The sequence below is a fragment of the Falco naumanni genome, chromosome 10, assembly GCF_017639655.2.
Source record: "Falco naumanni isolate bFalNau1 chromosome 10, bFalNau1.pat, whole genome shotgun sequence".
Lineage (NCBI taxonomy): Eukaryota > Metazoa > Chordata > Aves > Falconiformes > Falconidae > Falco > Falco naumanni.
Window position 1 is genome coordinate 32,159,706 of NC_054063.1, and position 27,174 is coordinate 32,186,879.

General features: G+C 53.1%; 3 protein-coding genes across 3 annotated transcripts in view; 2 read left to right on the forward strand and 1 right to left on the reverse strand.

Moving 5' to 3' along the window:
* Positions 1 to 1,183: 1,183 nt before the first annotated feature.
* Positions 1,184 to 13,360, forward strand: PABPC1L (poly(A) binding protein cytoplasmic 1 like). Its single transcript, XM_040609757.1, has 15 exons — positions 1,184 to 1,802; positions 2,594 to 2,787; positions 3,318 to 3,433; positions 4,174 to 4,313; positions 5,119 to 5,213; positions 5,484 to 5,621; positions 6,220 to 6,315; positions 7,213 to 7,479; positions 8,169 to 8,259; positions 8,558 to 8,683; positions 10,027 to 10,166; positions 10,562 to 10,655; positions 11,467 to 11,597; positions 12,403 to 12,492; positions 13,097 to 13,360. Exons 1-14 carry the CDS (start codon positions 1,610 to 1,612, stop codon positions 12,484 to 12,486), a joined length of 1,905 nt encoding a protein of 634 aa, XP_040465691.1. The 5' UTR covers positions 1,184 to 1,609; the 3' UTR covers positions 12,487 to 12,492; positions 13,097 to 13,360.
* Positions 13,361 to 16,306: 2,946 nt separating this feature from the next.
* Positions 16,307 to 20,579, reverse strand: TOMM34 (translocase of outer mitochondrial membrane 34). The gene is made up of 7 exons (XM_040609224.1): positions 20,415 to 20,579; positions 20,240 to 20,339; positions 19,741 to 19,893; positions 19,012 to 19,163; positions 18,601 to 18,745; positions 17,856 to 17,982; positions 16,307 to 17,327 (listed from the first exon to the last, which is right to left on the reverse strand). Exons 1-7 carry the CDS (start codon positions 20,533 to 20,535, stop codon positions 17,229 to 17,231), a joined length of 897 nt encoding a protein of 298 aa, XP_040465158.1. The 5' UTR covers positions 20,536 to 20,579; the 3' UTR covers positions 16,307 to 17,228.
* An 82-nt stretch (positions 20,580 to 20,661) lies between these two features.
* The window catches only part of STK4 (serine/threonine kinase 4), a 46,470-nt gene continuing 39,957 nt past the window's right edge, over positions 20,662 to 27,174 (forward strand). The window contains exons 1-5 of the mRNA XM_040608539.1: positions 20,662 to 20,766; positions 23,186 to 23,266; positions 24,147 to 24,275; positions 26,192 to 26,306; positions 26,830 to 26,994. Coding sequence (XP_040464473.1) covers positions 20,735 to 20,766; positions 23,186 to 23,266; positions 24,147 to 24,275; positions 26,192 to 26,306; positions 26,830 to 26,994 — 522 coding nt within the window. The 5' untranslated portion in view covers positions 20,662 to 20,734. The remainder of the gene's footprint in view (positions 20,767 to 23,185; positions 23,267 to 24,146; positions 24,276 to 26,191; positions 26,307 to 26,829; positions 26,995 to 27,174) is intronic.

Sequence of the window (27,174 nt, forward strand, 5' to 3'; positions counted from 1 at the left end):
AGGGGTTTGTACCCAGCTGTGTATCTTACCGGCTTCTGCCGGGATTTCTTAACTTCAGGGAATTACCTACCAGAGCTTGGAGGTGATTTATGACAATTCATCAAAAACTCGTGCAGCGCTGGGAGGTCGCCGTGGGTGGGCTGCAGCACCTGCCGATACCCGGGGAGCCCGGGGACAGGGGGGCAGCTGCCGGCGCTCTGCCTGAACCCGGCAGCCCAGTGGGGCTGGGGGGTCCCGGGGGGAAGGGGCACGGGGGGGGTGTGTCCCGGCCGGCCCGGGGGCTGGGGGTTCCTGGGGAGGGATCCCGGCCGGCCCGGGGCGGTGCGGCGGGGCGGGGCGCAGCCCGGGGCGGGGCCGTGCCGCAGCTGGCGGGGGGCGGGGGGCCCGTCCCGCCCCCGGGGCGGCCGCGGGAAGAGGCGGGCGCTGCCGGCCGCCGGGGCGGAGTGGAGCTGCCGGCCGAGCCCGCCGGAGCGCTCGGCGTGAGTGCGGTCCCGGGCCGTCCGGTCCCGTCCCGTCCCGGCGAGCGCGGCTTCTCCCGGGGCGAGCAGGCGCGGGGGGGGCTCCGCGCCCAGCCCGGTGCGGGGGGGGGGGGCTGCGGCTGTCCGCCAGCGGCGGAGCGGGGTCGGGCAGGGCGAGCCTCGCCGCTCCGGCTGTGCGTGCTCAGCACCCGCTCCCGGCCCCGCTCTGTCCGCCCCCGGGACCGGCCTTGCTGCGGGGCCGGGGGGCTGCGCGGCGCGGGGCAGCCCCGGGGGCTGATGTGCGGGTGTCCCCCCGCCCGCGGGGCTGCCCGGTGTCCGGCTCGGGGTGCCTGGCGCGCCTCTCCGCGGGGCGCCGTGTTTCAGGTACCTTAGCCGGTGTCTGGGGTCTTTGGAGCTCTAAGGTAGGAGCCCCGAGGAGGGGCTGGAAGCTTCCAGGGCAGCTTCTGTGTTCTCCAGCAGCGATGGTCGGTCACCTCCCCGAGCAACTCCACCCAGCTAAAACCAGCGAGAGGCCGAGCACCAGTTCTCCTGTGCTGGGGGCCTGGCCAGCAAGCTGGGGAGCTGGGCAGAGCTGGCTGAAAGCCCGTGTTTGCTTTGTTGGCGGTGGAGGGGCTGGGGGGAGCCTGGCCGCAGGGGTGCGGGGCTGCTCGGGGGGGCTGTGCCATGCAGCGGGGCAAACCTGTGCCCCCCCGGCTCTGCTCCGGCTCGGCAGCTGCCTGGAGGGGGCTCTGTGTGTGTGTGTAAAACAGCAGGCTCTGGAGGTCCCCAGGACTGTTTACCGTCTGAGGAGTTAAAGTCCGTTTTATTTACCTTGGGCTTTTGAGCATCAAAAGGGGCATGTTGGTGTGTGGTGTGTCCCTCTGGCCGCTCCCCGGGTGTGCGAGGGCTGTGATGTGCAGAGCACCTCACCTTGCCTCTTGCACCGGCATTGAAACGTCCCTAAAACATTTGGGAACGGGAGCATCCTTGGGCCATTCCTGGTCCTGCCGCTGCCGGTGGGGAGGGCATGGCTTGCGCTGCTGCAGTGGGGCCGGCCCCAGTGTGCGTCTGTGCTTGCTGCGTGTGGTCTGAAACCTGTGCCCTGTAGCCTTGGGTCTGTCTTCCTCCACAGCTGAGATTTGTGGTTGACCATGAACGCCAGCGGCCCTGGCTACCCCTTAGCCTCCCTCTACGTGGGAGACCTCCACCCTGACGTGACCGAAGCCATGCTCTATGAGAAATTCTCGCCTGCTGGGCCCATCATGTCCATCCGGGTCTGCCGGGACATCGCCACGCGCCGGTCGCTGGGCTATGCCTACGTCAACTTCCAGCAGCCTGTGGATGGTACGCTGCCAGTAACGCAGCCCCTGGGGGCTCGGGTGCACAAGGGCTGGAGGGCAGGCGGCTGAAAAGGGGGGAGCAATCGTCTGAACGGGTGCGTCAGCCGTTGGGCCTTGGGCAATATTCTGCTGCTGTTGAGTTTGGGTTGTAACTAATCCCAGCCTGCTCGCAGGTGGTGACCCATCCCACTCCCATCTCTTCTTAGAGACCAGGAAAGGATGTGGCAGCTGGGCTTTGGGTTTGCGGTGGGAGGAAGGTGCCTTGCAAGTTACCTCCCTCCATGAGCTGATGGAGAAGGGCAGCAAAACCCCCTCTGCCTTTCCCTGGGGCAGCCAGCCGCCCGCTGGCTCATGGTGTGAATCGAGGTCTCTCTCCTGGCAGTGGTCACGGTGATAGAGTGCTGTAACCGAAAGGTGTTTCATGCCGAGGCGAGGCAGTGGTGATGCAAAGGTGTTGGGCTAGTTGCCCAACCCATCCACCCAGGAAGGATTTTGGTCTCCAGGGCATCTGCCAAACTGGAGCTTGCAATGAAATGGATGATCCTGTGGGAGTTGGACATGCTTCGGGGAGGGGAAAAAAATAATTTTAAAAAAGGAGCGATGCGGCTGTAGAGGAGAGCAACCCCTGCCTGGCCCTGCTGCCCTGAGAGGCAGAGCTGCCTGCCTCATCTAAGTTAATGAACCCCTGTCCAGCAGTATCCCTGATTCCTGTGCCTGTCTGAGCTGCTGTAGGATGTGAAGGGCTCTGTCTCTGTTACCCTCCTCTCTCCCCCTGTATACTTGTTTCTTTGCCAGCTGAGCGAGCCCTGGACACCATGAATTTTGAGGTGATCAAAGGCCGTCCCATCCGCATCATGTGGTCCCAGCGGGACCCTGGGCTCAGGAAGTCAGGGGTTGGAAATGTCTTCATCAAGAACCTGGATGACTCCATTGATAACAAAGCCCTGTATGACACGTTCTCGGCCTTTGGAAACATCCTGTCATGCAAGGTACACGTGCCCCTGGGCCCTGCGGGAAAGGGCTGGCTGCAGAGCTGCCCCGTGTTCTCCAGCCAGCTGAAATTCACTTTCTCATCTCGCTTCCCGACAAGTTTCCTCTAATTCTCACCTGCTTTGAAGCCAGAACTCTCCCTTGGGAACAGGGGCTTTTCTCCCTGCCCCTCCTTTTTCCCAGTCCCTGCATAGAGACGTTGTGTGTTGTCCTGTCTGAACGCAGTGTGTCACCAGCATTCGCGTCTTGGTGAGCCGCAAGCTCCTGAGCATCATACAAAGCACTGGGGACCTGGCCCTGGGCTTGCCCGGCTCCTGACCTGCTGCCAACGTCCCAACAGAGTTCAGTCGCAGCAGAGGCAGGGTGTCAGGGAGGGCAAATATCCTTGGAAACGAGGGTGGGTTTTCCTGCGACTTACTCGTGTGCAAACATGGAGAAAACCAGTGCCTAGCTCTAGGGTTTTTTCTTCTTTTTTTTTTTTTCCTCCCTTTTCCCACCCATCCCCTTCCTCCTTGCTCTGTGTTTGTAGGTGGTTTGTGATGAAAACGGATCCCGTGGCTATGGCTTTGTTCACTTTGAGACTCACGAGGCAGCAACTCGGGCCATTGAGACCATGAATGGGATGCTGCTCAATGACCGAAAGGTGTAAGTGCCAGAGGAGAGTGTCTCCTTGGCTCTGCTCCTCCCTTGCCTTGGTGCATGCTCAGGAGCAAGAGCCTGCCCTGCTCAGGCTGCTCCCTCCTGCTGCTCGCTCTCTCCCTGTCCCTGCTGGGCACGGCGGCTGCGCTGCTCTCGGGGGCAGTGAGTCACTTGTGGTCAGTGCTGGGGGAAGTGTGATAGTGGTTTGGAGCCGTTCCTGGTGGTGGGGAAGGAGCCCAAGCCCAGGCTGTGTGCTTTGCTGAGGCAGTGTAAGGAGTGCCTGCAAAGCAGGGCTGGTCCTCCATCTCGGCTGTCAGCATCAGATCATCTGGGCAGCAAGAGATTCTGTTCTTCAGCTCTCTGCTTACGTTGCATCACCTTATTCTCTACATCCCTGTCCCCGCTGAGGCAAGCAGCTGCCCAAGGGGCTTGGGGATACCTTGGAGGAAGAGAGCTGGCACTTGTTGGCACCCTTTGGGGTCTCCTGGGGTGACATCCCCAGTGTGGGGCTGTGCCCTGTGTTACTACTCTCCTCGTTTCAGTAGTGCCAAGTGGGTAGGGGAACACCAGAGTGGGACGTGCTGAAGTTGCTGGATGTGAAACACATGGTGGGTTTATGGGTGAGCAAAGCATGGCCTGAGGTGATGGGATCTCTCTTGGCCTGCACCAAGACAGATGTACCCATGTCCATCTTCGCCCCACAGGGCATGTGGAGGGTTTCAGGTCCCTTTCCTTGTTCCCTTCAGGTTTGTTGGCCAATTCAAATCCCGCAAAGAGCGTGAGACAGAGTTTGGGGCTAGGGCGATAGAGTTCACCAACGTCTACATCAAAAACTTTGGTGATGACATGGATGATGACAGACTGCGGGAAATATTCTCCAAGTTTGGTGAGTACAGTTGTTGAAGCAAAGTATCCTCGTGTCTGATAAACTGGAGTTGGGGCAACTGCAAAGAAAGCTGGGGTGAGTGCTTGGCTGCAACGCTGAGCCCCTTTGCTCAGTGGCATCTGCCTTGCTCAGGCACCCCCTCACCAAAGGTCCTGACAATTTAAGCCACAGCGGTCATTACATGCACCTTCCTGCCACAATGGAGGGTAACTTCTGTTAGGTGCTCTCCTGAGAAAAAGGTTTTTACTTTCATGGGTAATAAAAATGTGGAGGGTTTGTTTTGTTAGTTTTTTAAATTGTTTGGAGACCAGTATGCTGTCTGGTTCTAGGAGCCCTGGGAATAAGAGATGCTGAATTTGAACTTAAAGAAAAATAATAAAAAAAAAGCTTCTCTCTTTAGTCCATTGCTGGAGTATGCCTGTTGTGAGAGGGTTTAGGGCTGTACCAACCCATGGGCCATACTCTCCGTGCTTGGCCACTGTTACCTCTGTTAATTTGTGAATATCCTTCATACGAACCCAATTTATGTATTCATACGTAAAGGAGATGGGAGCTTCTGGCCAAAGGAACTCAGTGCACTGGCTGGAGAAACCGAAAAGCAGAGCAGTGAGAGCAGCATCCACCAACACCTCGTGTTCCCGAGGCGGGGATCCTGCTGTCTGTGCTCCCACTTGGCTCTTCTGTGCTGCTGCTGCCGTCCACGGGGCTGGCACCTCATGGTGGCTCCTGAGCACGGTGCTGTGTGCCAGCAGCACCCCTGGGGGGGCACCCTCCTTCAGACGCCTGCTTCCCTTCCCTCTTGCAGGAAAGACACTAAGTGTCAAAGTCATGATGGACAACACCGGCCGTTCGAAGGGCTTTGGATTTGTCAACTTTGAGAAGCACGAAGAAGCCCAGAAGGCAAGAAACTCCTCGCTGCCTGTCTGCTGTCCCAGCCCCGAGCTTGTCGCTTGCTGATGTTCCCACCTCTCCTTGCGGGGAGAACCTCGCCAGCTGCGTGCTTGGCTGGTTGCTGGCGCTGGGAGGGTGTCTGGGTGGGCAGGACCTGGCAAAGGGGAGCAGAGCTGCTTCCCTGCCCTTGCCTGGGAAAGTCTCTGCTCATGGGGGGTGAAGGGCAGAGCCATGGCGTTGGGCTCCTGCGGTGCTCAGGGCCCTCCCCTCCGCTGGCAGGCGGTGGCCGACATGAACGGGAAGGAGATCAATGGGCGGATGGTGTACGTGGGCCGAGCCCAGAAGCGGCTGGAGCGCCAGAGCGAGCTGAAGCGGAAATTTGAGCAGATCAAGCAGGAGCGAGTGAGCCGGTACCAGGTAAGGGGAGAGCGGGATGTTCCATCCTGCAGGTCCGCACCAGGGATGTGCCCCAGGCTTCCAGGGACATCCTTGGCTTGGGGACAGCACAGGGCTCTCCGGAGCAGATCAGCGCTGGGTCCCTTCTGCAATGGAGAAAAAAAAAAACAAAACAACCACCCACCCACACACAAGAAAAAAAAAAAAAGACTGAAAAACACCTGCACAGGAGTCCAGTCACTGCCTGATGATGTCCTGGGAAGCAGCATCAGGAAAGAGGACAGAGATCTAAACCCAGGATGATGTTGGCAGGTGAACAAATGCATCTGCTCTTTTCTAGAAATTAAAATATTAGTCTGGAAATGAGGCAGCTCCCTGAGGTTTTGGAGCAGCTTCGCAGCAATAGTCTGGGTGCCCTCTTCCCTCGGGGTGTCTTGCCTGCAAATGGAGCATGTATGCAGCCCTGGCTCCTCTCCGTGTCACTGGTCCTGTGGCAGCTCTGGAGAGGACGTGTTTGTGGGATGTCCCACCCTCCGGCTGAGCTGCTGGTGAAACACACCCAGCTTGAAAAGCTGCTGTAAACCTCGGGAGCCCAAGGTGCTTTTTTGTCTCTTTGCAGGGGGTCAACCTGTACGTGAAGAACCTGGATGACGGGATAGATGACGAGAGGCTGAGGAAGGAGTTCTCTCCCTATGGCACCATCACCAGTGCCAAGGTGAAGGACTGGGGCTGTCACCGGGGCTCCCGGGGTTGGCTGGCTGGCGTGCTCAGCCCTTGGAAATGGATCGGGATTGTCATCCTGTTGAGTTATGGCTCCCTGCTGATGGCTTGTACCTCAGGCCAAGTGTGAAGGACACGTCACTTGTACCTCACGCTGTCCTGAGGAGCTTATTGATTCAGCAAATACTCTGTAGCTTTGCTGAGTTGCCCCAGTGAGATGCAGGGTACAGGACCTTAAAGCCACGTCATTCTGAGCGTTGCACAGCTGCCCTGTGGTCTGGGACTGATGTGACACTGGTACAAATGGAAATGACCCACAAGCCACCTCAGTCTGGGGAGAGCGGGGTGATGGGCTGGTGTTTTGCCTTTTGAAAAACCGTAAAAGCTTCAGTCCTGCCACCAACTCTGGTGCTGAGCTTCTCTTGAACGCTGTGCGTACAGGTGTGGGGGGATGCTCTGGCTTTAAGGTCAGCTGCCTGCAACCTGCTAGCTGCCAGTGAAAGATGCTGCCTGGCTCTTGGGCAGGGACAGTGTCCCACTGATCCCCAGCCCTTGCTGGCTCCTCTGGCACCAAGCACCAGAGCATTGCTGGCCCTGGGGGGCTGGGGCACAGACCCCCTGGAAGATCACAGGCTGCGGATGTCAGGCTGGCCCAGACTCTGCCACCTTCATTTCCCAAACCTACTGGTTTTGCCCAAGTGCATCCTCCCCTTCCCCACAGAAACCTCTCCATGAAGCCCCACAAGTGCAGCCCCATCCATCCCAACCTGGACACGGGGGTTGCGGTGGGGTGGCTGTGGCTGGCAGGTCCCACATGTCCCCCTCCGTGCTGTGCTTTGCAGGTGCTGCGGCGATCTGTGGACTTAGCTGTCTTGTTCTAATCCAATTTTAGGTGATGACAGAGGGTGGCCACAGCAAAGGGTTTGGGTTTGTATGTTTTTCCTCCCCAGAAGAGGCTACCAAGGCCGTGACAGAAATGAACGGGCGGATCGTCAGCACTAAGCCTCTCTACGTTGCGCTCGCTCAAAGGAAAGAGGAGCGGAAAGCAATCCTCACCAACCAGTACATGCAGAGATTAGCCACCATGAGGGCCCTGCCTGGCCCTCTCCTGGGCTCCTTCCAGCCCCCCCCGGGGTACTTCATCCCCCCCATCCCCCAGGTGAGTCCCTGCTCCCGAATGCCAGCTTTGCACGGGGACCCAAATTTGCCCTGGGCTGGAGGAGGGAGGTGGCAGTTGGGATGAGGAGCATATCCCGGGTTGTGCCAACCCAGGCACTCGGTGGGATCGGCGCTGGGGTCGGTGGGATCGGCGCTGGGGTCGGTGGGATCGGCGCTGGGGTCGGTGGGATCGGCGCTGGGGTCGGTGGGATCGGCGCTGGGGTCGGTGGGATCAGCGCTGGGGTCGGTGGGATCAGCGCTGGGGTCGGTGGGATCAGCGCTGGGGTCGGTGGGATCAGCGCTGGGCTTCTGCTTCAGCGGTGGGGCTTGCCAAAATGCTGATGGGGCGCAGGTGCTCTTGGTGATGCGCTGAGGATTTAGTAACTACTGACTGCTCCTCAGAGGAGGAACCAAGGAGGAGTTTGGTGGAAGGGCGTGAGCATGGAGAACAAGTCTGCCGATGAAACAAGAGGAGGGAGAAGGGTTGTAGAGGTGCAAAGGCTCGTGGGGAGGAGTTAAATGGAGCTGCTGGAGGACATGCAGGCAGCATGCCTGGTTGATCTTTAAAGCGCTCTGGCACGCTGCAGAGCGTGGGCTTTGGCTTGTCTGGCAGCCGCTGAGATGCTCTGGGTTAGATCTGACTCAGCTCAGCTCCCCGGTCACCTTGGATAATGTGTTCTCCTTTCCCAGCCACAAACCAGAGCTACCTTCTACAGCCCCAGCCCAGTTGTCCCAGTCCGTCCTGCCACTCGCTGGAGTGCGCAGCCCTCCCGGCCTCCCTGTGAGTCCGCCTGTCTGTCCCTGGGGGCTCTCAGTGTGACCTGGGCTCACTTAGAGACTGAGGGTCTCTAAAATCACCACAAAGCATGTAGCCGTGGGGGGCTGTTGCCTGGAGAAGTGCACAAGGGTTTGGTGCAGGGCTCCTGGTGACGGGCACCGGTGGATGAGATGTTGGGGTTGACCCCAGAGGTGAGATGCTCCTGAGCTTTTCCCTAGCCACAGTCGCTCCCCCCCCCATCTCCTTCCATGCCTTTGCTACCAAGACGCTTTATTAACCACATACCCCATCTCTCCCACAGCGTATCCTGCAGCTACCCCCATCCTGAGGGCTGCTGTGCCGCCCCGGCGCCTGCTGTCCAACATCAGCACCATGAGACAGGCTGCCACCCAGGTGCCCCGTGTGCCCCCCCAGGCCCAGAGAGTGGGTGAGTGGGGGCAGGACCCAGCTTGGATGTAGCCACAGTGGCTGTGCGTTGGCAAAGGTGCTTGCTGTGAGCTTGGGTCTGTCTCTGGAGAGGGCTCAGTTTGTGGGACTGCTCGTGGAGGAGTCCAGATGGTGCCCTTGGGTGTGATGGGACTGGAGCAGTGTCTGTAGTAAATCAGTGTGTACCTTTTGGGGAAGGTTGTGGTCTTCCAGGTAATGGGACAGGTCTCCAGTATGCAGATTGGTCTTGTTGGGTGCTGCTTCTTGAATATGTTCATTAAAGATGATGATGATGCCGCCGTGGCACCCTAGGCATAGCGCTCAGTCCAAGGTGGACGTTGGGAAGGGACCTCTTGGCAGAAGCAGAGGTTCCTACAGGTTCTGGCTGAACTGCTGCCAAAGCCAAGCCTCCAGTAAAACCCACTTGTGTTAGAGGTGTTTGGTGCTGTGGCCTGAGAGCCAGACCTTCTGGCATCCCCAGTGCCTGGCTGTGCCGGGACTGTCCCCGTGTCCTGAGGTGTCCCCTCTGCCTAGCCAGCATGGGGTGGCTGTGCTCCAGCAGGGCAGTGACCAATCTGCTGTCCTGCACGTGGTGCCCAGAGCACTCCTCACCCCATGAGTGCTTCATCCCCATGGCTGTCCTGTCACCTCTCTGCCTTTTGGGTGAGGAAGAGGAGGATGCTGAGCAGGGCTTGCAGCATGCCCCCCCCCCCCCCCCCGAGGCTCCTCTGTGGACAGGCTTTGAGGAGGGGGCTTAAGTGGTGCTGGGTGGAAGCTGCTCACCTGGTGAGTGGGTGATGTCCCCCAAAACAGAGGACCGCCTGGAGGGGCAGCATCTACCTGCGGCCCTCCCAGCTCTGTGATTTAGCCCAAGGTCACCTTCAGTGTTGAGTGTCTCATTGCTGAAACAAGCAGGGGCACCAGGAGGACTTTGTTTGGCCAGTCCCCTCTCCTTTCGTCCTTGTCCCCTCATTCCTCTACCCTCGTGTCCCTGTAGGAGGGAAGCCAGGGTGAGCTGGGGGACAGAGGCACTTGCCCTTTCTGTCCCCATCCTCTGGCTGCTGATGCGGACGGGCGTTTCTGGAGAGATGCAATGAAGCATAGGTGCCTTTGCCAGCTCTTCTGCCCTCTGCACAAAATCCGATCACCCCAGCCCAGCGGGCAGGTTGGCGATGCCCTGCCTGTCCCAGGGAAGCTGCCTTTGACCCAGGGGCTGCTTTGAGCCCCACGGAGAGATTTTTCAGGCTCTCTGGCTGAGCACGGTGCCCTTGTGGCGTCAGCCTCCTTGGCACAGCCATCTGTTTAATGGGTTCCTCCTTACAAACGTTCCTGTCCCCGTTGCAGCCAACATCGGGACGCAGACGGTCAGCACTCGGGTGCCCTCCTCGCCCACCCTGCTGCGGGGCACCCCGCAGTACAAGTACTCCTCGGCCGTCAGGAACGTCCAGCCGATGGGGCAGATGCCGTCCGTGGTGGCGCCACAGGTAACCCCTCGGCAGGGTCCCGGCTTCGGGCCGGCCACCGCAGTGTGTCAGTCCTGCTCCCACCCTGGGGTCATGCGGCCGCTGGCCCCAGGCAGCACCATGGCTCTGTTTTTGACTGGTGCCATGGGGACCTTTCCCAGGGGCTGCTGAGGTAACTGGGGCTGTGGATCCAGTAGCCACGCAGCATAATGCCCGGCTCCGGCTTTCCTGGAATTGGTGTTTGGATACAAACGGGCAATGCCAGAATCTGTATCAGCATCTTGGGAGGGTGAAATGCCCCGCAGCACTCGGGGACCAGCGCTGTTCCTGCAAGCCAGGGAACCTGCACATCAGTTCTAGCCTTTGACTGCTGCCCTTCTTTGGGTTCTTTTTTGTTTGTTTTTCTTTTTCTCCAGGTGGGAGAACCTGCTGTGCATGTCCAGGGGCAGGAGCCGCTGACAGCATCCATGCTTGCAGCAGCCCCTCCGCAGGAGCAGAAGCAAATGATAGGTGGGTGTCACTGCCGCTCTGCGGGAGTAGGTCTGGCTGCGAGGGCGTGTGGGCTTGCATGCACCAGGGAAAACCTAGCTGGCAGGAGAAGCTGTAAGCCTTTGTGGGATTGCTCTGATGTTATGCTGCTTTAAAAAAAAAAAAAAAAAAAATTATGTGGTGTTGGAAGGGTAGGGAAGCAGTAAAACCACTCCCTGTCTGTATTAGCTGCCTGGCAGTAAGACAGTGTCTGGTGGAGCTCCACAGGAGAGGCAGAGCCCTGTCCTGCCTGTGCTGCCAGGCTGCACCGGTGCATTTGCAATTCCCCGGGACTCTGGGCCATGCTCCATCACCGCTCTCGGGCACTGGTGAACGGTGTGGTGGCTGTAGAGGTGTTGGGGTCGGCACTGCTGCACAGTCCTTGGGTTTCAGGTGCCACCTGGCATCCTGCTGGTGGGGTGGCTGGTGCCTGTGGCATGGGAGGGCATCGCTCACCCTGCTGCAGGGAGGCTGCCCTGCTCCACTGGCCTTGCAGAAACACAGCAGCTCATGGACCAGCTATTCCCTCCCGAGGAGAAGACTGCTCCTGCAGGAGCAGGCCCCTTCACCTGCATGCTGGTGGGCAGCACTTAACTGTTCCACTGCCCTGCTCCCACAGCAGGTGCCTGCTGGAGTAGGTTTGCTGGGAGCAGTGATTTTTCACCACCGTCGCTACCCTTGTATCCCTTTTCAGTTGAAAGGGTGGAGCTGGGAGGGTGGAAGGGCTTGCGCTGTGTTGGAAAATGCTAAAATTCTTGCATAGTGCTGATGTCCTCCCTGGTGTCTGGAACAGGTGAGCGCCTCTACCCTCTGATCCACGCCACGCATCCCTCGCTGGCTGGCAAGATCACTGGGATGCTGCTGGAGATGGACAACTCTGAGCTGCTGCTGCTTCTGGAGTCTCCTGACTCCCTGAGCTCCAAGGTAGGAGGCACTCGGTGCCTGAGAAAATAGCATCTCAAAGGGCTAGCAGCTACGTGCTGCTGTAAGGAAAGGGGATCGTCGCCTACAAGATGGGCCAATGATGTTGATAGCCATCGGAAGAGCAAGTCGCTGCTTTTTTTTTTGAGTGGAAAAGCAAGCAGAAAGGATCCTGGGTTGATGGCATTCCACCCAGTGCCTGAATGCCTGCGCACCTTCATCAAAAGGAGAGGCTCAGAGCAGCTCCTGAAAGCACAGGCCAAGCTCTGAGAGTGGCTGGGAAGTGAGAGGGGAAAACCTGGGTAGGTGTCGCTTGCAGGAAGATGGAGAGATGCTGTTTGCTGAGAAGAGAAACCAAGCAAACACTGCCTCTTTACAGCATTTCCTTGGTTTCCTTAATCCTGGTGAACATTTAGCTTTGGTTCCCATCAAAATAGTTGCAGTGAATTGACTGCATCTCCTTGTTGCTTCTTGGAGACAGGATTCACTTTCAACCTCTCGCTGATGTTTTTTGGAGCCTGGGCTCTGGCTGCGTGGTGTCAGGCAGCTTCACCAATGGAGAATTCCGATCTCTCTCACAGAAGTTCTGCTGCTATAGAAAGGAGAGATGTCCCAGCATTTCCCTAGGGAAGAGACAGAGAGGTCTTTGGGCTGATCAGTCTCCTGCAGAAGCAGTGACTTGGATTTTATAATTGAGTCCTTTACCTCTTGGTCTGCACGGAGGCCAGCTCAGGACCGGGAATATTGCGTTTCTTGTGCGGTGCTCCTGCTGAACTTGTCCCCCTCCCTTTGTGCCTTCTCTCCTAAGATGGAGGAAGCGGTGGCTGTTCTCCAGGCGCACCAGGCTTCGGAGACGTTGCACAAGAGCAGTGCCACGGCGTTCCTGCAGTGACCGCAGGTAGGTGCGGGCAGCCCTCGCAGGCGTGGGTGCGCTCAGCGTCTCTGCTTTCTCTCTCTCAAACTTGGGATTAGGTTTCCTGGCCAGACCAAGTAAGGCTTGATGGGCAACGCAAGTATCTTTGACTGTAAAATTCCCTTTTTCCATGTCTTAATGCATTCTCCATTTTCCTTCATCATACTGAAGAGACATGGTTCTGTGTGTTGGTCTTTTTTTTTCTCTGTTGATGAGAAAAATGACTGTGCCTACCAGAAAGGAAGATAGGAAAATACCTTGCTTTTTCTGTAGGTCTAGTGGGGACCAGCATCATCATTCCTGGGACTTCCCAGTGGTTTTTTGCAGGACATTGTCAATAGGTACCCTGTAAAATGTTATGGTTCTGTGTGAGCTTAATTAGGAGAGCTGGCCCTTGCTGCTGGGGCTGGGACAGATACGTTAACAAGCAATTCAGACTCTCATGTACCCCTTTGAATATAATATTTCCTTGACTTGTGTTCTCAAGGAAACTGTTTGTTAATCCAAGTTCAGGTGAATTTCATCTTGTCTGGATGAAATTCTTTCTCTAGCAGTTGAAAAACGCCTGTGTCCTTTTTGTTTCCTGTAGACTTCAGGACTGAGAGTGAGCCCTGAGAACGTTGCCTTGGGAGAACAGCAGCAGCAACCTCACCGTGCTTTTGGAATTGTGCCTGAACAGTGACCCTGGCTTGTCTTCAGTGCCCCATCCTATTTTTTGTTTATTGTAAACCTTGCAGGATTGCTTCCTCCTGCATCTGTTAAAAAAAAAATAATAAAAAAATCTCATGTTAATTCTCTTCTCGCTCCTGAAAGCATCTTGTAAAGTGTAGTGTGGAACTCAGCCCAATTCAGTTGCCCAGGAAATGACAACTAAAAATGAATCACCATTTTTAGTGAATTTATTGGGTTCTGTAGTTTTATTTGTTCCTGTAGCTGATGCTAATAAAGAACCGATGCTTCCACCTCCAAAGCATGGGTTAGTTCCCTTTGCAGAAAGACAGCAAATACTTTTTCACTGATTTACACAGGTGGAGCGATGGACTTAGGTCAGGCTGCTGTAATTAGCGTTTGAAGCTTGTGATGCTGGTGGGGCGGCAGTTCTGAGAGCTCAGAAGCAGGGACATACAGGATTAAATGAACAAATTGCCAACCAACAGGCTCTCATGATTCCTTCTTTCTTTCTGACTCTCTAGAAGGATGGCTTTAAGCAGATTTCATGCCATCAACCTGGATTTTATCATTTCTCAGTGTTTTTAACTTCCTTCCAAAGGGCATCATCTTCTTGTGGTTTTTCTTTTGTAATGGACCTTGCACACCTGCAGGAGTACTGCCACCGGGTGTCTTCTGCCAGTCACCACACCGTGTGGGTATGTGTCTGTTGGGCACAAGAAGACCCAGCTTTTGAGGTATTGTGGAGCAGCTGTAAATCAAAAGCTGCTTCTCCAATGTGTGTGCCTGACCAGTAGTTTCAAGGAGTTGCTGAAAACATTCATAACCACATTGCATCTCACTGGCACGCTCCTTGCTCGCAGGAGTAGCTGGGACCTGTTCTAGAATCAGAGTGGTTTGGGTTGGAAGGGACCTTAAGGATGATCTAGTTCCACCCCTCTGCTATGGACAGGGACACCTTCCACCAGACCAGGTTGCTCCAAGCCCCATCCAGCCTGGCCTTGGACGCTGCCAGGGCTGTGGCACCCACAGCTTCAATGGGCAACCTGTGCCAGTGTCTCAGCACCCTCACAGTGAGTAATTTCTTCCTAATATCTAATCTGTGTTCTGCTCTCCGGACCCCTCCCAGAGTGTGGTGTTATCATCCTGGCCTTAATGCCCTGCTCTTCCTAGTTAGGAAAGGCATTTCTGTCCCTAGGGGCTCCTTGGTACTTGAGACTGATGTACTGACCTTACCTGACTGCTTCCTTGAGCTGACAGGAGCACATCTCCATCAGCACCACCTATCTTCTTTCTGTCCAACCTGTGTGCCGGCGTTGCGGTCTCAATCTTCCTTCTGTGCTGCATCTCGGCCTCGCTTCGGCTCACTGCTGAGTCATCCCTCCTACCTCTTATCTTCCTTCCAGCATTTTAATAGAATCACTTATACATTTGCTCCTGCATGGTGTTTGCTCAGCTGGGACTCTTCCCTGGGGCTTTTCATCGTTGCTTTTTCTTGCCTTTATTTTGCCAGTTCTTCCTCTGAGCTCCTTAAATATTTCTTTTCCTCACAGTGGATGCCTCAGCCTGAACTGTGCACTGTTTGGGTATCTCCTGCTCAGTAAGATGCTTATGAACGACTTTAAGCCACTTAACTTCAGTGAAGGTCCCATATATTTTTTTTCTCATGAAGTTTAACTATCTGGAAGCTTTTATGCTTTGTCTCTAGTGGAAAAAAGATGTGTATTTGTGTGCGTAATGCATATAAGGAGCTGCAATGGAACTGTACTGGTAAACTTCATTCTACTGTTGGCTAGCTCGTTTGCACCCTTTTTTCAGGTGTATCAGGACAGTCAGACATGCCTGTGACACCACCTCCAATCCTAGTTGGCTTGGCTGGAGAAGACAGCTGTAAAGCTAGAGGGAATGCAGAGCTGGGCCAAGGAACATCAGAACAGCTTAAGAAAGGCTGTGAACACGGACCAAGGTCTTTAAAACCTTTATCGTAAAACGTGAAGATGGAGCTTGGATCCCCATGGATACTGGAAAGTTTTCAGAGTAGCAATCTGGCTGAACTCCTTGGGGAAGTCTGAGGCTTCAGGGAGTTGAGTCAGAAGCAGCAATGGCCAATGCAAATCAGGAGTCTCCAATCTAGCATAGTTGCTGTGGCTTTTGGAAGGGATGAATGAAGGTGTGCCTCTGACATGCTCCAGCTGCCCACCTGGGAAGTGTCCTGCACCACTGCTGAAACAGAAGGGGAGATAGAAGCAGAAGTGATCCTGAGCTTGAAGCAGCGTGTCTTGTTGCTTTGCTTGATCTTTGCCTCCCTGGTGGTATTGCTGGGGAGTCTCACAGATAATAAGGTACAAAACAGCCTATCTGTTGCTGAAAGGGGGAAGAGATGGTGACTGCTGCTGCTTAGAGGTGTTGTAATGAATTGCAGCTGAACAGTGCAGGTATCTGCCACTCCAGATAACAGCAGGGCTGTTAAAAGGATAGCTCTTAATTAAGTGAAGCCAGGCTTCCTCTGTATTCTGTGACCTTCCTCTGCTTATCTCTGTACTGCTGGCCTGTGCATCCCCACCCTGAAATCCATTACCTGTGCTTGCCAAGAGCTCAGGCAAGTGCTGGTTGCAGGATCAATGGAACCGCAGCCTAGAAGTGGGAGTGGAGTGAATGGAGCAACCTGTGCCCCTCAGGAGGAGTTGCTTCAAGCCCTGGCCCATTACAGCTAATGGAGTACAGCCCTGGGACCTACAAAAAGCTGCTTAATGTCAGGCTATTGTAAGAAGTCCTTGCCTTTAATGGCATTACAGAGATCATCTGCTTTGTAAATTCAGTTCAGTGGGTACCTGCCTGAAGCACTGAGTGGGAGAAGTAAGGAGGGAAACAAAGCTATCTGAACCCTGACTTAAGGGCTAGTTTCTGTCTCCTGGTCTGTACTGTAAGCTGGCTCAGGTCTGGGGGTGTTCAGCATCTTGACTTACTAGTTGAAGAACTCTAACATATTGCCACTATCTGACAGAACAAGGCACTATACAGCAGTGCTTGAAGGCCCCTGACAAAAAGGGGGGACAGCATGAAGTGGTTATAAAAGTGTTCCAGTTCCCCTATACTATCCATCATGTAAAAAACCACCACAGCTCTAAAGTGAAAATAAACATGGCTTTAATGAGAACTGGTTTTCATGGTTCATAGAATAACTCCAAATATCTCATTTTAAGTCAGTGCCATCAATACCAGATAAGGAGATCAGAAAGTATAAACATGCATTGAAGTAGTAAGCCAGACCTCAGCTAGGATGTTACTGGCCATCTTCTTCCCTGTAACACCCCATAGCAACTGCTCCAAAAGGCACAGAGGAGCTAAAGTGGTTTTCAAAAAACAAACCAAAAAACAATTGTAGAATTCCAAAGCACCCAGAATCTGAAAGAAGTAGTGCACAGTGTAACAAGGCAGGCTTAACTTGCTGCTGTTTTCTTAAATGTGCAGAAAAATTAAAAGCAAGCTGCTACTGTAAACATCTGCCTAGCCATGCTACGCAGCACAAATTCAGCTGAGAGCCAGCAGGCATCAAGCGGGAGAGGGAACAAGCTCGGTCCTGCACAAGTAACTGTACCTGTTACAAAAAAGGTACATGGTGCTAAGGCAACTGCAGTCGTTCCTGCAGCAACCCTATTTGAGTAATAGCAGCACAAATGCAAAACTGTCACCTGAATAAGGACAAAAAAACCCCTCTGTAGCTCTTCAGGAAGAGAATAGCCACTTTACATGCATCTTGGCCAACGTGGAAAGAGTCCCTGAGGCCAGCAGTTACAGGCAAGTTAACCTATATGCCTCTCAGGGAGTGGCATTAAAACTTTAAATGACCTTAGAGCCAGATAATAGATTTTGATACAGATTGTGTGTCTTAACATTCATTGTGCTGATACGGAACCTGTTACATCTCAGCAGCAGTGGAAGACAGATTTCAGTACCGATCCTGCATTAAGATTGGTCCCTGTAACAACAACGGAAAGAAAAAAGCTTTCTTCTGCAGTGGAAAACGAAGCTTTTGTTGTTGTTTGGTTACCCTAGGCTGTGTTCAGTTCTTGCAGTAATCTCAGTGCAGCTGTGTTCTTTGGTTCAGTTTTCAACAAGCTCTTGATATCAGCAATGCTTGATTTGTAATCCTAGAAGGAGTGTATTTTTAAGTGTTAGTGCATTCAAAATGCAGTCTAAGGCTGCAGAATTACCACCCAGCAACAGAGGCAAAGGCAACACAACTAAACCTGTGACTCCCTCTCTGTAATTCTTTAAAGCACTAGCATTGATGTAGCTGTTCTAAACTAGACTGCTTAAACTAGGACTGAGAAGACAGTTCCATCACTTGACTGGGTTCTGAGTCCAACACCAATACGTCATTTGGTATACCCTGCAGACTCTCACCAGACGCAAAAACCTAACGCTCAATGCAACAAATAGGTGCTTTCAGCATCTCTAGAAACAGGACCTGATGCTCAGAAACTCATGAGATCCAAAGAGCAAACAGTGATGTGAAAGAAAATCCGCCCTCAGTCCATATAGATCTCACTCAACATCTGATGGCAGACATTGTCTAGCACAGAAACAAGTTCTAAAGGGCATCTCTAGCCCTGATCATGCATGAACAGGCTTCTAGTCCTAGCCTAAAACAGTTGAAAAACTCCTTTTTTACTTACCTTCAATTCTTTAAGTGCTTGAGCACGTCTGTAGAGTGCCTTAATGTTTTTAGGATCTAACCTCAGAGCTTCCGTGCAGTCCTGTACTGCTTCCTTGTACTGCTGCAGAGTCAAGTAACAGAGAGCTCTGCAATACAGATACCTGGTTAGAGACCTTTGGCTAAAAGCAGCATTTACTGCTGCATCAGGCACAGCACAGCTCAGCCAACCCCAGTGCAGCACAAAGTCATCATACTTATTGAGCTCAAGTTTGTTTCAGTTGAGAGGAGAAAAAAGGAAAAGTTTTTTCAGTCTGGAAAAAAAAAAAAAAAGGATTTTTAGAGCAACCTGCTCTAAAGCCAAGTACTTGCACTTCAAGGATGCAGGTTCCTATCTATACCAGTCCAGAACATGTTCTGCTTGCTGCAACTGCCTTAGACGTACTTTGAGTCTGTAAGTATAGCAGCCTGCAGTTTGTGGTTCATGGGGCAACAGACACTACTCAAAATACCCCAGTCCTGGCAGACAAGCATTAAAGAGAGAAATCCCTTAGCAGCCCTAAGCTGAGTGTCTCCGAGGGTTTTTGCAATACATGATCAAAGAATGTTATACAAGCTACAGGGAGGACTGCACTTGGGGTGAACATGTGTGGGTGTATTTGTTTTATTCAGTTGTTTGGGAGCAAACATCAGACAGCTCTGTCAGAAGTACCATGGTGGCTTTTATAAAGGGCCAAGAAGTATTTGGGCAAAGAGCTCAGTAGTACCTGTTGGTGTAAGTTGCACATTCCTGACTGAGCTTTAAACTCTCACTGTACTTCTCAACTGCTTTTTTATGGTTTCCTTTCTTTACGAGTTCATTTCCTTCTTCCTTCAGAGTTCGAGCTCTCTCCGTGCCAGCAGCAATCTGGTCTGGAAACAGCATGTAGGAATACAGAACACTATAAAACTGATAAGATCAGCGCAGCCTCTCAGAAGGCAAATATCCCCATACCAGGGGCAAGACAGAGAAATCAAAGGATCCAGAATCCCCTGAAAAAGGCTGTGGCAGAACCAGGCGCAGGTTTCTCCAGGCCTCGGCCCCAACTGCAGACACACAGAGCAGGTATGGCAGCTGCCTTGTTTGTCACCCTTCGGAGCTACAGGGCTCCCTACCCAGCCCAAGGGCACGCTCTCACCTGCTTCTCCCTGTGGCGCAGCAGCAGGAGGGGTGTTTGCCCCAGCAGAAGGAACGCTCCACCTCGTCTGGGCAGAAATGGGGACTGTGGGGATTGGTGGGAGCTTCTGGCGCCAGTTCACACCATCCTTCTCCAGCAAGGCTTTAGTCATCCTGGAAGAGATGGCTGGCAGTCACCTCGTGGTCGGCTGGATGGGTGGCAGCCAGTAAGGTCACTCTGTAAACTGTCGCGTGTACCGAGGGAGGCCAGCATCTCCCCACTAATCCCTTTCCATGCATCTAACCTAAGCTCCTTCTGCAGACAGGACATGAATAAAAGGACTTTCTTCCTGTCAGCAGGGCTAATAATATCACAGAACAGGGGCTGGGACTCTCAGTGCTCGGGCGAGGGAGAGACGTGTGTGTCACTCCTCAGTCTGGCAAGTGGTGAGGCGATGCAGGCAGCTCCAGGGAGAGGAGGGCTACAGCAGCACGGGGAGGGCTGAGGGATGGGGCACTGCAACCTGTAGCTTGTTATGTCCTTTAAACCTGGCAGCGAGCAACGCAGCAGCAGCAGCCCCAGCGCATTCACCCCCATCACCCCCAGCCCTCAGCCAGCACCTTGGAAGGAGCCGGCAGGCGAAGGGAGCCCGGCCAGCCGCTCCGTTCCCGCGCCAGGGACCCAGCCGGCTCCCGGTGCGGCGGAGCTGCCGGGCCCCCCGGCACCCCCCGCGGCAGCGCCCAGCGGTACCTGTTGACGCCGTCGTGCGCCGCCTGCACGGCGCAGTCCACCTGCAGCGCCGTCTTGTAGTCCACGTAGGCCAGCGCGTACCGCTCCAGGGCCTCGTAGGCCGCGGCCCGCCGGAGCAGGGGCTTGATGGCGAAGGGGACCAGGGCCAGGGCGCTGCGGCAGAGGGAGAGCGCGGCCCGCCGCCGCCTGAGGGCGGGCACGGCGCGGGGCAGCTGCCCCGGGGCTGGCACCGTCCCCGGCTCGCCGCCCGCCGGCAGGATAGCACCGAGCGAGCCACCCGGCCCCGCCGCCACCCGGCCCCGCCGCCACCCGGCCCCGCCGCCACCCGGCCCCGCCGCCACCCGGCCCCGCCGCCACCCGGCCCCGCCGCCACCCGGCCCCGCCGCCACCCGGCCCCGCCGCCACCCGGCCCCGCCGCCACCCGGCCCCGCCGCCACCCGGCCCCGCCGCCACCCGGCCCCGCCGCCACCCGGCCCCGCCGCCACCCGGCCCCGCTCACCTGCTGCAGTCGGCGACGCAGAGGTCGCAGGCGCCCTCCTTGAGGCGGCAGGCGGCGCGGTTGGCCAGCAGCACGCTCCGCTCCGCCGCGGCGGCCTCCCCTGCGCCGGGACAAAGTGGGAGACGGGCTCAGCCGGGGCCCGCTCGGCCCGGCCCGGCCCCGGGACGCGCCGTACCTGCAGCCTCCAGCAGCGCCAGCGCACGGGTGTAGAGCGCGGCGGCCGGCCCGTACTGCCCGCGGCGGAACTCCTCGTTGCCGGCCCGACGCAGGGAGCTGGCGCTGGGCTCCGCTGCCATCACGCCGCTGCCACCCGCGCCGGGCCGGGACCGCGCCAGGCCACGCCCACTGTGCGGGGGCGGGGCCACGCCCCTCCCGGCCGGGCGCGGGGCGGGCGCTCCCCGCTGACTTCCGGCGGCGGGCGGAAGTGGCCGTGTGGCGGGCTGCCATGGCGGGGTGAGGGAGTGGCCGGCCGAGTGACTGCTGTCCCGCAGCGCCATGGAGACGGTGCAGCTGCGGAACCCGCGCCGGTAAGTGGCAGGGGGAGCCCCTGCGGGGGCCGGCCCCGGGTGTGCTGCCGGCGCGTCCTGAGCCTGATGGGTGCTGGCGCGGAGCCTGGCGGGAGCGGCGCGGACGGCCCCGGGGCTCCTGCCCTGCCGCTCCCCGGGGCGCTCCCGGCGCGCGTCGGCCCGGGCGGGCGGGCGGTGGCTGGAGGAGCGTCGGGGCTGCGGGCGGCTGCTGCTTCGCGCCGGGGCGGACCGGGCAGCACCGGTAGGCCCCGCACTGCGGCAGCGCCGAGTCCCGCTGGCGGGGAAACCGCTTAAACTGAAGCATCGGTCGCTGCGGGGGTTCACGCCGGTTAACGGGGCTATGCTGACCCGTGCTGCTTCAGAGCCCCCGGTAACGCACCCTCCCCTCTCTCTCAGGGCGAGTGCCGCGCAGGTTTGCAGCCTCCCGGTGCCTTGCCCGGGCGCTGCCGCCTGCCTGCTGGGCCCGGTTGAGTGAGGGGTCCCGGTGCCGGCGTCGTCCCGGGCGTGGGCGGCGCTGGGACCGCGGTGCGGGGCCGTGGGCGCTATCAGCTCCCCGCAGCCGGTCCCGGGGAGCGCTGCGGCGGCGAGCAAAGGAAGCCGCTGGCTCTGCCCTTCAGTGACTCGGCCTTTTTTTTTTTTGTTAAACAAAACAGCGATGTCTGTTCCATTAAAATAAGCGAGTCTGGCTTTATTCTGTAATTGCTTACGGCCGTGTTTAACTGGAAGGCGATTCAGGTTGGATCTGAGTGACAGCCTGGGTGAGAGTACGGCCGGTACACCCGTGTGCGGTACCGAGGGAGAGGTTCTGACAGCAGGAGCGGGCCAGTATGATGCAAGCACAGTAGTTGTCTAGTTACTGTGTTTGGGGGTATGAAATGACTTTTTTTATATAGAGACTTTAGGTGTCAACTTAAGCAAGAAGCATCTACCTCTCGCATCGCCACTTCTTGGGCTGCTTGGAAATGGCAGCTTGTGCAGTTACCGATACATATATTTTTTCCCCCTTTTCTCCTCTTCCCACACCTTCCTCCCTCCACTTTTTTACGAGGACAAGCAACATTCTGTTGGCCAGTGCTTATCTTTGCAGGGAAGCTAGTGACTACTTTCAGTATTTCACCACTTCCTGAGTCGTCTTTATAACATTTCCTTTGCTTCAGGAAGCTATTGTATGTACTCCATGTGTGAGCTGCTCCTCCTGTATGGCTTTTGTACATAAACATAATAGCCAGGGATCAATGCGTTTGATCTCACTCTGTTTCTGAAGAAATTTGGGAAATAAATTATTTAGTATAGAAATTAATATGCCTGTGGCTGGAGTTGTGATCTTTAGCAGCAGCAGGAAGAGCTTTCAGCAGTAATTTGCAGTTGCAGGTGACCCCACGTGTTTCACTTTAAACACCGCTCGCTGCAAGACCAGTAAGCTCTGAAAACTTTGAAAACCTTGTATGAGCTGGTTTGGGGAGTTGGAGGGTTTTTGTTTGGGTGTTTTCCTGTTGTTTTTTTTTGTTTCAGGTTTTTATTTTGTTTTTGTGAAAATGAAAGAGCACTTATTTATGGGCTATTGGATACTGTTTTTTTGACAGTAAATACTTTGTTTTCAGAACTTTTTTTTTTATGTCATCCTTAGCTGTTTCAAGAGGTTTCGAACAGATCTCCAGTGTGGTAGAGGTGGACTGAAAGAAATGTGGTTGATCATCTTGTTGCTTTGTGTACAGAATCTCCCTGAAAGTTGTACTTGGGGTGAGAGGGGCCAGGTGAAGGATCACAGTGCATCACATTTCCCTAGGAAGTGTTTCAGCTGTTGGTAGCAATGCATTTAAGAGGAGTGGACCAAACAGCATTAAGATCCTGAAAGAGTCTGGTATCAGTTTCCTTTTTCCCCCATGCATCCCATATCCTCCTGCCACCCCCTCAACAGAATTTTCCTAGTATATGTCCAGGCCCACAGAGTTGAAATCTGATCTTCTGATATTAAAAATGTACAGGTGAGATCGTTATTGCCTCCTTCTTCTGAACGAACATATTCCACACATACGCTAAGGCATCAGGGAAGATGCTGTTCCCTTTTGCCTGGCCTTAGTGCCTATCCTTCCATTCAAGATACTGAACTTTAGCAGATGTGTTCAATAGCTGCAAGACTGCAGTGCTGCGTTGGAATTTGACCACCAGTGTATAGCTGCTGAGATGCGTTTCCACCAAGAGAAAGTGTAGATTTGTGTGCCTGGTCAAATTCTATTCTCTGTAGTTACCTTTGCTGTCAGATACTAATAACGTTCAGTTTCCTGGTCAGGTGAAATATACTTACCTCATGCTAAGCCTTGTGTACGTTTAAATGGTGCTATTTATTCTTCTGTTTCAACAAAGCCCAAACTGCGATGAAGTGTTAAATGTAATCATTTCTCTATTGTTACATACACAGGCAGCTGAAGAAGTTAGATGAAGACAGTTTAACCAAGCAACCTGAGGAAGTATTTGATGTGTTAGAGAAGCTTGGAGAAGGGTATGTGTTCTTTTCCACTGTGCCCAATGTATGTTTCTCTAAGACCAGATCTAAGTAATGGCTATATGCTCAGTGGTCTCTGATTTTTCACTTTTGTTGTGATCCTGTTACTGCAAAGGTATGTATTGACATAGTGATGGTGTTTGGTTAGTAACAGAATAAATTCTTTATTTCCCAAGAGTATGATAACTCAAAACAGTAGCTCACGGCTCAGCAGTAGGGGTTTTCAACAAACGTTGTTGAAAAATGCCACTCTGGAATTGATAGGGCTGTTTGGGAACTCGAGAGGTTTTGTTAGTTTGTCCATGGTAGTTCATCTTGCAGAAGGTCTGCATGGTGGAAATGAACTACTAATGCATTGTGCCACTTGGTAAGGCAGAGCAGTGTGGGAATGCTCAGCGAGTGACGTGTTTGCTTTCTTAAGCAGTTCGTTTGAAAAAGCCGAGTTGTAAATCTGCCTGGCTGCTGTAAGTAAAAAAGCTGGAAATAAAGACAGATAATATCTGACAAGAACAGGCAAAACCCCTCTAACAAGAGCTGTAGTTCTTGCTGATGCTCACCTGGTACTGTGTGCTGGAAGAAGGGAGAATTGTATTTGTTGGATTTGTGTAAAAGGCCATTCCAAAGCTACGGGCAGTGTATTGATGCCCGTAATTTCCAGAGCTCTCCTCTGACAGTCTTGGTGTGCTGTGACTTATTTGTAGTATTATAGCGTTTAGAACTTAGTGGGCTGATTGTTTACACTAAAATACAAAACATTGTTAGTAGTAGGATAGTTAATTTTTTACCTGGTGGCTGCACTTGCAAAAAGCAAAACCATAATGTTTGCATTTTTAAAATGTTACTGTATTCAGTGTTTGTTTAATATTTTGTTTCATAGTTCCTATGGCAGTGTGTTCAAAGCCATTCATAAAGAAACGGGTCAAGTTGTTGCAATTAAACAAGTTCCTGTGGAATCTGACCTGCAAGAGATTATAAAGGAAATATCCATAATGCAGCAATGTGACAGGTAAATGTATACTGCAAAACTCATTATTGGTATGCAAAGAAAAGTATTGTCTATGATCTGGCATTTAATCAAATAAAAGCCATGATGTTGCCTTAAATGTTTTTTAAAAGGCTGGACTTGTACGATCAAGTTACCTCATATCAGCTGACTCATGTTAACTGACCATTTGAGTAGTCTTAATCCAAGCAAAGGTAAGACAACAAAAATGTAGCTTGCAACAAGAGAGCATTAAGCTAAGTTGAATAACCTTGCACTTGCTGCCAGCGAAGAGCCAAGCGTGCGAGCAGTGACTGCAGCTGTCCCCACGCGCCGTCACTTGTTGAACAGTGGTAACTTGATTGTGTGCTACAACAGCAGTTCCCATGGCTGAAGGGGCAATGACTTCTAAACAGGTTTTGGTATGGACATAGAAAATTGTTAAAGAGGGGTTTTGTTTGGTTTTAAGGGGCCTGTGGATGAGAGCCACTAACGCATGACTGCTCTTGCATGTGCATAACCTACATGCTGTCATCTGCTTGGGTGGCAGAGTTGTTCTGCCTGTGCAGGTTCTAGTGCGGTGCAAGGCTATCTGCTGATCTGGGCATCCTCAGAATAACTTGCTGGCAGCTCTGTGGGCTGATGGTTGGCTCTCTGGGTTGCCTCTGCATGTTTCTTATGGGAAGAGGTGTTGTAATAACTTGGCTAATGAAGAGCTCATGGGTGTGGAAGACCTCCTGTCAAAGTGTGGTCTAGGCTGAAAGTTTAAAATAGACTAATTTTTTCTGCTGTTATGAATCTAGCCTTAAGAAACACCACTTTGATGGATTTCAGGCATAGAAAACCATTTAAAATAAATTACATTAGCAATATAAAACTATGGTCCCAGTCACTCACTCTACTGCACTTCGCACTCGCTATCTTTAAATGGAGGTGATTGGTAGCAGACAACAAAACGTAACTTGAAAATAATTTCTTTGTGAAAAATCTTATTGTGTAACTTGGAAAGCATTACTAGGTGTCTCTTAAAAGAAATTAAATATTAACATTGTAAAGCCTAAAATGAGACCTCACGGTTATGAACAGCAGAGGGAGTGAATCACTGGAGCATCGTGGGTTTTGTGCAAGCATTAAGGGACACAGCGTGGTGTGACTGGCTTACTATATTTATAGTTTTTCATTAGAAAACATGCAGCAGAGGATAGATGAAGTACACTGCTGTTCCTTAGCTCTGTTCCTGTAAAATCAGGGGACAGTCTTTCGGTTCGTTTTCTGCTTTACCTTCTCCAGAGGACAGATGGTTATGCTGACCAATACACTTTACTAGGTCATTTGTTTTTTGGGGCAGCCAGGTAGCTGACCGTGAGAGACAATCCAAGGTTGTCCTGGGTTCCTAAAATACATTGTGGGTTAAATTGTAGAAACAAGTGGGTGTATGTGGTAGTGGGGGAACATTCTTCTTGATGAACATGATAGCTGTTTTTCAGCAAACTTTGGACCTTATTTAATGTTTCCATGTGGTTGCAAGTGCTCTGCAGGAGCTTTACCACAGACTGCACTGGTTTGTTTCTCATTCCCTTGTCCTGCCTTGTTGCTTGCCGCAGCACTGACCTTGTAATCCAGTTCAGGGAGCTAAACCAGACTGAAAGCTAATCTCTCCTTATTTCTGTAGGACAGATTTTCAGACGGTTTAGCTCCCTGAACTGACTTATTGGTGGGTCAGATGAGCACTGCTGTGGGGAAGAGGCTTGGCAGAACTGCAGTAGCCCTGGGCAAGTTCAGACTGTTTTGGAATACTTTTGATCAGGGTTTCAGTCGCACTTCAACTCTGAATTTCTAAAACATACTTAGGGACTCTGCAGTGTATTGTGCTTATTCAGTTACGCTGGTTACTGGTATTTGACCCTTTGTTTTCTTCTGCTTTTTTTCACATCTCACAGTCCTCATGTGGTGAAATACTACGGCAGCTATTTTAAGAACACAGACCTGTGGATAGTCATGGAATACTGCGGCGCTGGATCTGTGTCTGATATTATTCGATTACGAAATAAAACTGTACGTTCTTTCTCATTTGAATGTATGAATAGGAAAATACGCGTGTCCAGCAGCGTAAGGATGCTGAGTTGTTTGGGGTAATTCTCACTGTGTTCAATGCCTGATGCAATCACTGGCCATAACTTGAGATGCAGTCCCTTTGTGCCTCTGGAAATGAAAGTTGATCACATTGATCGAGTTTTGGTTATCTAGATAATGTAATCAGTGGTGCAGACTTCAGTTTGTTGGTTTTCCTGAAAACTCAGACCGATTCTGAATACCAGTCTACTTTGCCTTACTGTGGTTATTGCGGGATAAGAATTAGTAGTTGAGAGAGGGTTATAGTGTGTGAAATATGGTACCTGCGTATACATATGCTGGTTGTAATCTAATTCTACATAATGCTGTAGGTAGCTGACTAATTTCCCATTAGCATGGCAATCTTTAATGAAGGCAATTAAATGCCAATTAATGAATCTCAGGAAAACACAACTGAAACACGATAGTGTTAAGTTTCAGCAGCTGTAACTCTTCTTTTCTTTAGCTCACTGAGGAGGAAATTGCTACTATAGTGCAATCGACACTGAAAGGACTAGAGTACCTGCATTTTATGAGGAAGATACACAGGGACATCAAAGCTGGAAATATATTGCTAAATACAGAGGGACATGCTAAACTTGCAGATTTTGGAGTGGCAGGACAACTTACAGTAAGTAAAACCAAGATGGTTGTGTACAATTCAGTTTATCTTTAACCTGTGTGCGAGTATGATGTGCTTGTGGAGACTTTAAAAAAATTGCTCTAAACTGTTTTTTAGAACTTTACATCAACAATGAGATGCTAAGCCATCAACAGAGCAGAGTTTCCTCTTTGGAAGCTGTTACATCTA